The sequence below is a fragment of the Macrotis lagotis genome, chromosome 2 (genome assembly GCF_037893015.1).
Source record: "Macrotis lagotis isolate mMagLag1 chromosome 2, bilby.v1.9.chrom.fasta, whole genome shotgun sequence".
Classification (NCBI taxonomy): domain Eukaryota; kingdom Metazoa; phylum Chordata; class Mammalia; order Peramelemorphia; family Peramelidae; genus Macrotis; species Macrotis lagotis.
In genome coordinates this window covers 2456811-2469368 of record NC_133659.1, presented here as the reverse complement: position 1 = coordinate 2469368, position 12558 = coordinate 2456811, and the positions used below count along the sequence as shown (strand labels likewise).

The 12558-nt window shown below is 39.6% G+C and overlaps 1 protein-coding gene across 2 annotated transcripts; it reads right to left on the bottom strand.

Moving 5' to 3' along the window:
• Positions 1-11490, bottom strand: ASB17 (ankyrin repeat and SOCS box containing 17). 2 transcript variants are annotated; one of them, XM_074221149.1, is made up of 3 exons: positions 10951-11489; positions 3091-3370; positions 1-289 (listed from the first exon to the last, which is right to left on the bottom strand). In XM_074221149.1, the coding sequence occupies exons 1-3, from the start codon at positions 11349-11351 to the stop codon at positions 83-85; spliced, it is 888 nt and encodes a 295-aa protein (XP_074077250.1). In that variant the 5' UTR covers positions 11352-11489; the 3' UTR covers positions 1-82. The 2 variants fall into 2 exon arrangements, with proteins under 2 accessions (XP_074077250.1, XP_074077251.1); XM_074221150.1 differs by lacking the exon at positions 1-289 and adding an exon at positions 1858-1959 and having other exon boundaries at positions 10951-11490.
• Between the last annotated feature and the right edge of the window lie 1068 nt (positions 11491-12558).

Genomic DNA, 12558 nt, shown 5'->3' with positions numbered 1-12558 from the left:
TGAAGTTAATGGAGTAGGTTTATTGACTTCTGAACCATACAAAGGGTGATCAGCCTTGAGGAATTAGGGATAAAGAAGTGTATTAGCTTTCTAAATTCAAGTAGTTCTGTAGACGCACAGGAATTAGAAGTGAAAATATCCCGTTGGGGAGCATGTTGTTGACTAGGAGCTGAGCTCTGATCGCCAGTCTACAAAGATGTAAGAGTTCACATGGGTCTTTGTATCTTGTTGAAGGAATGTAATCTAACCAATTGGAAACAATCGGCCGCCTGCCCAAGCTCAACTGTGCCTAAGAAGAGAGAAATAAAATGTTTACTTTTTTAAAACGTTCAGATTATTCTTTATCACACAATATAGTTGGGTCAGAACTATTGATATATTCATAATTCTGGTTCAAATGAAGTAAAAATATCAGCTTCTATTTCACTCAAGATTAACTTTCTCAAAATACTTTCCTTTCTTTTATTTAAATCTGAGTTGAAGGCAGGCATTTTAAATTCCAATTCTGTAGATGAAAAACCAAAGGCACCAGAAATTAAGAGAGTTTATTCTAGATCACACAGCAAGAGAATTAATTATAATTCCAGAACCCCAAATCAGAGAAACCACAGCTTTTAAAAAGATGTCATGGGGGCGGCTAGGTGGCATAGTAGATAAAGCACCGGCCTTGGAGTCAGGAGTACCTGGGTTCAAATCCGGTCTCAGACACTTAATAATTACCTAGCTGTGTGGCCTTGGGCAAGCCACTTAGCCCCATTTGCCTTGCAAAAAAACCTAAAAAAAAAACAAAAAAAAGATGTCATGAATTTGTTAGGGATGCTCAATAAAGAAATTTGATTAGATGCTGACTGTTCTGAGTGTCAATTTAAAGGGCCATATTATATGGATATAAAACCAAATAAATTTATGTAATCATTAAGAAAGGCCAGAATGTTCACTATCCAAAAGTTTTCTTTCTCTTCCTTTCTCTTCTTTTAACTTAAATTAGGTATATAGCTTGTATATACCTTACCTTACCTTAAATTAGGTCTATAGCTCAAATCTAAAATGGAATGAGTTGAGATGGTCAGAGCATCAAAGTCATATACATTTACTGAGAATCAAATGCAACAAATTCTATACAGCACAAAGTCTTGAGATGTCATTATTCATCAATATGTATGCATACATATAGGACTAGGGGAGGGGAGGGACTTGGAATTTCATTTGTTTAAGGAACTTCAAATCAGCAGCTCCTCCCTCCAACCTAGTTTGAGTTCTAGGGTCTTTGTGGGCTGCCCAGAGCAGGAGAGGTTTTTCCTCTCCTATCTTCCCCTCTGAGATCTATGCTAGAAGGAACCTGGAGAGCTATGTGGTCCAACCCTTTCATTTTATGGATGAACCCACTGAGACTCAGGCCAGTGAAAAGACTTGCCTGGACCATACCTACTCTTAAATGTCTGAGTACGGGATGGGAACTGACCATCTTCCTGACTCCCAAGTCCTCTGCCCCCTTTATTCTACTGTGCTCCCCTGTTATGATGTGTGTGTGTGTGTGTGTGTGTGTGTGTGTGTGTGAGAGAGAGAGAGAGAGAGAGAGAGAGCGAGCCCATAGAGCAAGAGATCTTAAACCCTTTTCTGTGTGTCAGGATCTCTTTGGCAGTCTGGTGAAGCCTATGAATCCCTTCTCCAAATGATATTTGTTAATGCAAAAGAATAAAATGTACAGAAATGCAGAGGAAACCAAAGAAAACCAAATATATTGACACAAAGATGTCTTTCTTCTGGAATCTACCCATGTATTGCTTTGAGTTCAGAAGAGCTCCAGCTTCAGAGGAACGTGGGACTCCCTGCATTTTGGTGATTTGTGTAGATTGAATTTGAAGATGGAACTCACCCAGGAGCTCTGCTTGTTTCCTCAAGCTGATCATTGCTGCCATTTGACATGATTACAACTATATGGCCCAGAGACTTGTTGGTCTGTTGAAAATGGCAGACATTGCCTAAGTCTCCTAATATAAGCCTTGCTTTATCCAAATTCAGCTTAGTTCACAGAAACTAATAGGGCAAAAGAATATTTTAGCTTCATGTTTTCTAGATCTCTAGGGTACAGAGATATTTAATTTAATAATTTATTCTGAACTTGTCTTTTAAAGTAGTTTGGGATCTTAAAATGAGTTTATCCTAGGTTACTATTGTATTTTCCAAATATAAACATAACTTTCTTTCCCCAAATCTGGCATAAGTAAATCCCAAGTGAATCTTGTAATCAGTGCATTTCTTCAGTATGTTCACACAGAAAGATATGTAACACATGGCCACATACGAATGTGTAGACAGAAACATACACACATGTACATTATGTACTATTATGTACTATATATATATATATATATATGTATAATGCAGATATATAAAACAAATACATATGTGGATGGAGGAATGAATAGTAAACATTCCTAGATTCAGTTGGGATTTATTACAAATCAAATTTAGGGAGAGAAGTTATAGGGTATAGTTATATAATTGATCCTATTATCTCCATATAGTTATATATGGGGATGAATAGTCATATAGATATTTCCCTTTCATAGCAATCTGATCTTTGGGCAGAGGTAGTGGTGATGGTGCTCATGGTCTATAGTTAGATCAATATAGCACATCAAAAAATACTCTCTAGTTCCCCTTAGTGAAAGTTACTAAATAGAAAGGCTGTGAGTTGATTTGTATTCCTTTGGTTCAGATTAGACATCCAGTGATTCCTGGAATTGCAGTTGGTTTTGTTTTGCTCATTGCAAATTGTAAACACTTATGGGACATAGCTGTACAATTTACAATATTTACTGATGTACAACCACTTAATAACTTTAGAAAGAAGCTTGGTTTTGCACATTGTCTTCCACCTTTAAAAAACATGAGATCCAGTCCTAGTTCTTACAGCTTAGATTTCATCCTTTTATTTGCTATTCATTGAATTAATTAAATTTATATTCTTACAATTAACTTGCTCCTGGCTTAATGTGAAGATAAAACCTTACTCTTGACTCCTCCCTGTTTTCTTTGCTGCCAGTATAAACTCTGCACACTTAAAGAGGAGACCATTTCACTCACCTCAATTTCCCTAACAGGTATGACAGAGAGTACTCTGGAACACAGCACGAGGCAGGTTTTGGCATCTTCCCGGATGTCCACTAATTCATGATCAACCATAATCCTCACTCTCGAAGGGTACAGCAGGATTGTTAGCACAATGTTGACAGGCTTTTTCTCTCTCTCCAGGATTCCGTATTGGAGGAGTATTTTCAAGATGTTTGATTGCCTGGTCTGAGCCACATAGAGTAAAGGTGTGATGCCACTCAGTGGGCTTGGACAGTAGACTGGGGTGAAAGTTCTGCAAATAGAAATTGAGAACACATGGGTTTGAGAAGCTTCAGAAATTCCCTTCTCGGCATTAGGCCTGAGGGGAATTGAGGAAGAGCGGTGGTCAGTCTTCGGTATTTCTGTCGGCTTGTACCCTTGTTCTTGGGCAAGCCAGTCTGGCCACGCTGAATGGGTGCATCAATGGAGAAGATTAGTGGGACTATAATTAGGGAGGGGAAATTGCATAGGAACCAAGTAGTACATGGAGAACACAGGCTCCTTGAGGATAGATGACTTTTTACTTTTATCTTTGTGTGCCCCAGCACCTAGCATACTGCTTTAATGAAGGTATTAAGGTAGATGTTTAAAAGCTATATATTATTGTTACTGATGTTGTCACTGCTACAGTAATTTTTAGCATCTATTTCCTTGCCATAGAGGATATCTCAGGAATATTTCCTCCTTCACTAATTGATGAGGCTAAATGGAACATAACCAATTAACAGTCATGTAAAAGTATGGATTAAAAGAGTCAAAATCATTATACGTAAAGAAGATCTATTCCTAGTAACAGTGCCATGTTGTCTGTTGAAAAACCCATAGTTTGGAAACCACGTTCTAGAACTAATAGAAGAAAAGAGTGGTAAGGGGGAGAGGGCTTTGTAATTTATTGTGAATTGATTTTCCTTTAATGAAATATGTATATAATTTATTATGAAATGGACATTAGGACAGCTGTGGCTTTTTCTAATTCCCTAAATTGAATGATCTGTCTGGCTGTCTGCTTACCTATCTAGCTTTCTCTGTATTTCATCTTTCTAAGTCTGAATGTGTCAATTTATACCCACCTGTGTTCATCTATGTCTCTGCCCATATCTATTTCTATCCTCTGCCTATGTCCAATTATATCTATATGTCTGTCTTTCTATCCATGCCTGTCTATCTGTCCTGTCTACCTGTAGTTATCTCTGTTTATCTGTCCACCTTTTAACTGTCTGTGTCTCTGTGTCTCCCTGTGTTTGTCTATGTCTAGTTATGTGTCTGTTTCTATCTGGCTTTATCTATGTCTCTGTGTATTTTTCTACATCTACCTATGTTTATCTATGTCTGACTAGTTCTCTGCCTGTATCTATATCTATAGGCCTGTCTCTGTCTATCATGCTCTCCACCATCTATCTGTTGAACCTACCTAAGTGATCATTACAGCTCTAACCAACAATAGACATTAGCTCCTCTCCAGTACTTTAATGCCTGAGAAATTTGCCTAGGAGTATTGAGAGGGGAGGGACTTGCTGTTGGTCATGCCCTCCATAGGTGTCCATGGCAGGCCTTGATCCCAGGTGGCCTTGTGGCCTTTCTGCATCCTCGCTGGCCATTCACTAGACCTCATCTTTGATTTGAGGACACTGACTCACTTTAGTAAGAATAAATATGAAGCTATTTGATTCCAGTCATTTTGGGAAAATGGAAGCAATTATGGTAGGTTCAAGAAATATTCAGCATAATGGTTTCAGCTCCCTCCAGTGGGGAGCAGTTTCACTCCTACCAGGGAGCTTTGTCTTCTCAGAATCATTTGTTCACAATTTCTTCTAGACTCTGATGGCTAGACTGTCCTCTGACAGAGAGGAAATCTTGTCGTTCCCCAACCAAAGCCCTACCCAGTGGGGCACTCTGCATAACAGGAAGAGAGCCAGCCTCAAAGGCAAAAAGACCTGGAGATTCAAGGTCTGCCTCTGGCCTCATCTGGGCAGCCCAGCCACCTCTTCCCTTAGCAACAGAGAAGATACATCTGCAGGGGAACTCTCTGTCCACCAGGGTATTTGGGGTGATGATGAAGACAGGCTACAGTGTGCCCCACTTAGAGTGAGCCATTATGAGCTGGGGGATGCCCTGCCTAATAAGTGACTAGGCTAGAACTTGAACTAGGTCTAAGGACTCCCAATTCATTTATCTTTCCACTCTGCATTGTTTTATCTCATATCAATGAATGAAGGTGTTTTCTTTTTTATCCTTATCCATGGAATCTCTTTATTTGGATTAAAGAAGTAAAGCCAAGGCAGTTTGCCTGAAGAGAAACCTCCAAGGATTTGCTGAATTTGGATGGTGCTTCAGGGGAAAGGCAGCCTTGTTCAGGAAGGAAATTTGGAGGGTTGACTTGAGTTTCTTGTGATATGATGATGAAGAGGTAGCTGGATGGTCAGAAGAATACTGAGATCCTAGGATGCAGTCTGGGGTCTTGACCCCAGATCCACCTCCCCTCAAGCCCCTATGGCAATGTCATAGCCTACCTGGACCTGTGTTTCTGCATCTGCCAAAAGAAAAGTTGGGGTGAAATGTGGCATCCATCCTTGGGGTTGCTTTCTCCTCCCTGTGTCTTTGTTTTTCTCTTCCCACCTGTCTCATAGGTCTTTTTTTCCCCTAGTTGGATGCTTAATTAATTTATTTATTTAATTTAAATTTATTTTTATTAAAGATATTGAGTGTTACAATTTTCCCCCAATCTTGCTTCCCTCCCCTTCCTCCCCACAGAAAGCACTCTGTCAGTCTTTACTTTGTTTCCATGTTGTACCTTGATCCAAATTGGGTGTGATGAGAGAGAAATTATATCCTTAAAGAGAAGAGAAGTCTAAGAGGTAACAAGATCAGACAATAAGATATCTGTTTTTTCTAAATTAAAGGGAATAGTCCTTGCACTTTGTTCAAATTCCACAGCTCCTTATCTGGATACAGATGGTACTCTCCTTTGCAGACAGCCCAGAATTGTTCCCGATTGTTGCACTGATGGAATGAGTAAGTCCTTCAAGGTTGAACATCACTCCCATGTTGCTGTTAGGGTGTACAGTGTTTTTCTGCTTCTGCTCATCCCACTCAGCATCAGTTCATGCAAATCCCTCCAGGTTTCCCTGAAATCCCATCCCTCCTGGTTTCTAATAGAACAATAGTGTTCCATGACATATATATACCACAGTTTGCTAAGCCATTCCCCAATTGAAGGACATTTACCGGATTTCCAATTCTTTGCCACCACAAACAGGGCTGCTATAAATATTTTTGTACAAGTAATTTATTTACCCTTTTTCCTCATCTCTTCAGGGTATATGACCCAGTAGTGGTATTGCTGGGTCAAAGGGTATGCTCATTTTTGTTGGCCTTTGGGCGTAGTTCCAAATAGCTCTCCAGAAGGGTTGGATGAGTTCACAGCTCCACCAACAGTGTAATAGTGTCCCAGATTTCCCACATCCCTTCCAACAATGATCATTATCCTTCCTGGTCATACTGGCCAGTCTGAGAGGTGTGAGATGGTACCTCAGAGAAGCTTTAATTTTCATTTCTCTAATAATTAATGATTTAGAGCATTTTTTCATATGGCTATAGATTACTTTGATTTCCTCATCTGTAAATTGCCTTTGCATATCCTTTGACCATTTGTCAATTGGGGAATGGCTTTTTGTTTTAAAAATATGACTCAGTTCTCTGTATATTTTAGAAATGAGTCCTTTGTCAGAATCATTAGTTGTAAAGATTGTTTCCCAATTTACTACATTTCTTTTGATCTTGGTTACATTGGTTTTATCTGTGCAAAAGCTTTTTAATTTAATGTAATTAAAATCATCTAATTGGTTTTTGGTGATGTTCTCCAACTCTTCCTTAGTCATAAACTGTTCTCCTTTCCATAGATTTGACAGGTAGACTAGTCCTTGATCTTCTAATTTGCTTATAGTATTGTTTTTTTATGTCTATGTCCTGTAAGCATTTGGATCTTATCTTGGTAAAGGGTGTGAGGTGTTGGTCTAATCTAAGTTTCTTCCATACTAACTTCCAATTATCCCAGCAGTTTTTATCAAAGAGGGAGTTTTTATCCCAATGGCCAGACTCTTTGGGTTTATCAAACAGCAGATTACTATAATCCTCTCCTGCTTTTACACCTAGTCTCTTCCACTGGTCCACCACTCTATTTCTTAGCCAATACCAAACAGTTTTGATGACTGATGCTTTATAATATAATTTTAGATTGGGTAGGGCTAAGCCACCTTTTGCACTTTTTTCATTACGCTCCTGGCAATTTTTGACTTTTTATTTCTCCATATGAATTTACTTACAATTTTTTCTAACTCATTAAAGTAATTTTTTGGAATTTTGATTGGTAGGGCACTAAACAGATAGTTTAGTTTTGGTAGAATTGTCATTTTTATTATATTAGCTCTACCTATCCATGAGCAGTTGATATTTGCCCAGTTATTTAAATCTGATTTAATTTGTGTGAGAAGTGTTTTATAATTGTTTTCAAAAAGATTCTGAGTCTGTTTTGGCAAATAGACTCCCAAATACTTTATATTGTCTGAGGTTACTTTGAATGGGATTTCTCTTCTAGCTCTTCCTGCTGTTTCTTGCTAGACACATATAGAAAAGTTGAGGATTTATGAGGGTTTATTTTATAACCTGCAACTTTGCTAAAATTGCTAATTGTTTCCAGTAGTTTTTTAGATGATTTCTTGGGATTCTCTAGGTAGACCATCATGTCATCTGCAAAGAGTGAGAGTTTTGTCTCTTCCTTCCCAATTCTAATTCCTTTAATTTCCTTTTCTTCTCTAATTGCTGATGCTAACATTTCTAATACAATATTGAATAGTAGTGAAACAAGCACCCTTGTTTCACCCCTGATCTTATTGGGAAGGCCTCTAGCCTCTCCCCATTGAATATAATGCTTGTTGATGGTTTCAGATAGATACTGCTAATTATTTTAAGGAACAGTCCATTTATTCCTACACTCTCTAGTGTTTTTAATAGGAATGGATGCTGTATTTTGTCAAAAGCTTTTTCAGCATCTGTTGATATGATCATATGATTTCTGATAGCTTTGTTGTTGATATAATTGAGTATACTAACAGTTTTCCTAATATTGAACCAACCCTGCATTCCTGGAATAAATCCTACTTGATCATAATGTATTATCCTAGTGATGACTTGTTGTAATCGTTTTGCTAAGATTTTTATTTAGGATTTTTGCAACTATTCATAGGTCTTTTTAACCACTTATGTACAGTCTTCCCAGACTCTGTTCTCTTTAAGCTTCCTCTTGGCCATAGAACCATTTCTCAGGTAACCAGCTATCCTTCTGTGAAGATAATCTTAAATCTGTGGATGCAAGCTTTGTCTTTCTCCTGAATGTTAGTCTTGAACCAGCCACTGACTCTTCTCTATACTCTTTGGGTGATCTCAACTATGATCATCTCTCCCAGATCTAATTTTGGACACCTTATATTATACAATCCATAGACATCTTTACTCAAAAGAATCCCTGATATTTCTCCCAAAATGGGCCCTCTTCAACTTTTCTGCTTCCAATGAAGGCAGCCCCATCCTTCTCCTCATGCCTGCTGTGAAGCTTTGGGGTCTTTCTCAATTTCTCATTTCTCTGACACCACAGAGCTAATGACTGCCATGGCTTGTTGATTTTGCCCACATGGCATGTCTCTAACATCTCCCCTTCTCTCTACATAGGTCCCATCCTCATAGAGGTCTTTGTCACCCTTTGCCTGTATTAAGGCAGTAACTTCCAACATAGTCTGCTTGCCTCAAAACTCATAGTTTCCCTCCCATCTTCCACATAAACTGCCAAACTGACATTTCTCAAGCACAGGCTTGACTAAATCTCTTCCCTTCTCAAGAAACCCCTTTGACTTCCTTTTTCTTCCAGAAAAAATTTGGGTCCTCTCTGACAGTCAAAACCTTTAACCACCTTGCTTTCTCCTAACTTTGTCTCACCTTCTCTGTGATGCAGCTTTATTAGTGCATTTGCTATTCCCTCAACACAGCATCATGAATTAAGTGGATTTCTGATCATTAATTCAACAAGCATTTAATAAATGGCCATTGTGGGCTTGCCCCATTCTAGCACTTACAGCCTCCTGAAGGGAAATTGCTCAATCATTTTCAGTTATGTCCAACTCTCTCTGACCCCATTTGGGGTTTTCTTGGCAGAGGTGCTGGAGGGGTTTACCATTTCTTTCTTGTTCTCCAGCTCACTTTACAGTTGGGGAAACTAAGACAAACTACCCAAGGTCACAAGCTAGTATGTTTCTGAGACTGGATTTGAACTCAGGTCTTCCTGATTGTATACCCAGTACTCTGTCACTACCACCTCGCTGCCCAGTTACATGTACACAGGTGGGGAAATACAAAAAACAGAGAATAATTAATACAAAGAAGGAGGGGAATAACATCTTGGAAAATGAAGAAGGGGCCGGTCAGGGAAATGTCCTAGCCTGAGAAGATGTACCAGGAAGGAGAGCAACTGGGGTCCAGCTGAAGGCTCTCTCCACTTGGCCAGTGGGGCTTCCTGCAGAATTGTTCCACTTGAGACTTTCACCTCAAATCCTTCTCTGTGGTAGCCACAGTCACATCCAAAGTCAAAGGGGCCAGAGAAGGGAATCGCCAGGACTTCCTGTGCAGACCCCAGGTGGCAGAGGCCTGAGCATGCTTCAGGGTTACAGGCACAAGGGGTACAGCTCATTAAACTCTGCTCCTCTCACTGGTGTACTCACAGAAATCCTGAGAAAATTAGTTGTCTGTACAAGGTAAGCAAATTTTGGTTTACCATAATGTGTTTTTTTCAAATCTGAAGATTATCATTTGTTTGGTACAAACAAAACTTTTAAGAATCCTTTAAACTCACGTTTTTGCTTGGCTTCAATATCTTTAACTTAGAGTGTCTTCTAATAGTGACTTCCACATTAGCTTTAAAAACCATACCTTAGCATGACAGGCTAACATTGATAACATTACCTACATGTCATCTGATCTGTCAAAACCTTGAAGATTACTATAAGCAAAATATTTCCCCCTGACAAACTTCCATTCTCTTCTTTGTAAAATGTCCTTACACTTGGGCTAGTAAACTGATGAATATTAATCTTGGCAAAGGTAACCGCTTACCCATCGCACACACACAAAAGGTCCATGTTGATATAAAAATTGAACAAAATTGTGGTAAGGAAAAAAATAATATTGTACATCCTAGGCACAATTTTTCATATTTTAAATCTTTTGAAAAATAAATATGTGAATATGCATATACAGAAAGTATCTTATATCCCCAACTGAGCTCATCAGCCCCAAGAAAACCACAACTTTGTGTCTCGATAAACACGTTTCAGAGGTCTTGCATTGGATTGCAATTGGATTGCATACCTGTCTACAGCTTAGAAATCTTCCTCCTAAAGGATGCCTTCCCTGATTTCTTCCACTCCTGGTGTCTGCTCCCCCACAACCCATCACCTTCCATTTATTTTGTTTACCATCATGGGTGCACATACATGTTGTCTCCACCCAACAGAACAGAAGCTCTTTGAGGGCAGAGACTTTTGTTTTTGTCTTTGCATCCCTGGCATCTAGGTCAGGAACTGACCCAAGGTAGACACTCAGTATCTGCTTTTTTGATTGATTACTTGATTGCTATGGAATAGAACCTGTGGCCTTTTGATGAAAAGAGTTTGCATGGGAAGAGCTGAAGCCTCCCTTCTCAGATGCTTCTAGATCTCAACAGTGAAAGAGTTTGCATTTTATGGGGAGGAATCATTCCTTATCAATAATGAGTAGGTGATTGGTTACCTCCAGATGAGGGCCAGATTGCAGCTTCTGTCTTGAACATAGTCCTTGGTCTTCTTCAGAAGCAGCTCCACAAAGTCGGGATTACCTTTTCTTGCGAAGACCCAATACAGAATAGTATTCACACATATTTCAGTAAATTCAAGATTAAAATTCAGCTCGAAACGATATCCTGACTTCTCCACAAAGGTGATATAATCTGTGAGTAGCACATCAAACCCGTCCAAGTCGACATACCTCAGAATTTTTGCCAGAGTCCTGTAAATCCTGGGTTCATAGCAGTGATAGCCCCACTGGCCCAGGAACTGCAGGGAGGGTCTCTTCACTATCCGCTCGATGAGATTGCAGAATATGTTGCTTCTTGGACAAGAAGACTTACGACATAACTTAGAAGATTTACTCATTGCTACTTAAAAGGCAGCAATGTAGGACCAAAATCACAGGAGGTCATAGTGTAATCCTTAAGTCACATGTTTCAATAATGTGGTCAGCTTCGTGCCACAAATCTGAAATGCCAGGGCTGGTGGCAGCAGGTGAAATGGCCTGAAATGGGTCCATGCAGGGCAGCTGACATCACAAAGGCTGAAGATTAGGATATTGTTATGTGGCCTGGTGACGCAGGTGGGAGAGGAAAAGAGGGAGGCAACAGACTTGACATGAAGCCTGCAGCCCAATCATACTAAAGGAATTTGGCCAAGGCCACACTTGCATCAAGGTTGAGAAGAGCACACTTAAAACCGAAGCATCATAATAAAATAAATTCACAGCGATTTTAATAAAGACCTTGAATCTGAGCCCTGGAGCAGTAGTCACTTATGATTTCATGCATAGAAATAGAGTAGTTTTTGCTACTTGTTCATCTTTGCCTTCTTCCAGAAATCCTCCACAAAGGGGTCAATCTTCCTCCCTCCTTCCCCCTTTCTCTCCTTTCTTCTCCCTCCTTCCTTCATTTCTTCTCCATCTTTCTTTTGTTTCCTCCTTCCTTTTCCCCTCCATTTGCCTCCCTTTTCCTCTTTCCATCTCTCCCTCCCTCCTCTCTCCCCTCCTCCTTTCTTGCTTCTCTTCCAGTATGGAATTATATTCAGAAATATCGCAGCGAATTGAATTTGAATATGTTATATATTAGATTTCTTAGGAGCTTGAAGTTCAGTTAGAACTTAAGAGTATGGAGACCTCGGTCCGAATTCTGACTCTGACATTTTACCACCTATGCTCTCTCAGACCCTCAGTTTCCTTCTCTGTAAATCAGGGATAGTAATACTTGCTTTCCTTGCTTCTGGAAGAAGGAACTTCATATACCTTACAGAGCTTCACCACCACGAATCGTTATTATGGTGTATGGCAATTTCTCTGATTGAGCTAGCTTCATTATCAGAGAGAGGACAGATGGTCGGGGGATTCTGTGTTCTTTAACTTTTCTCCTCAAGGCGGGTTAATGTCAGAATGGAGCAATATCAGAGCCAAGGTTACGTGGAGACCTGGATCTGTGTGTACAGATGCTGCCACTTGTGTCTGAGAATGGGTATCCTTCAAGATAAACTGGCCATTCTAGCTAAGGGAAGCTGTGATTGCCTCAGAAAGCCAAAGAAGCGGTAGCCTTGGAGCCTCCAG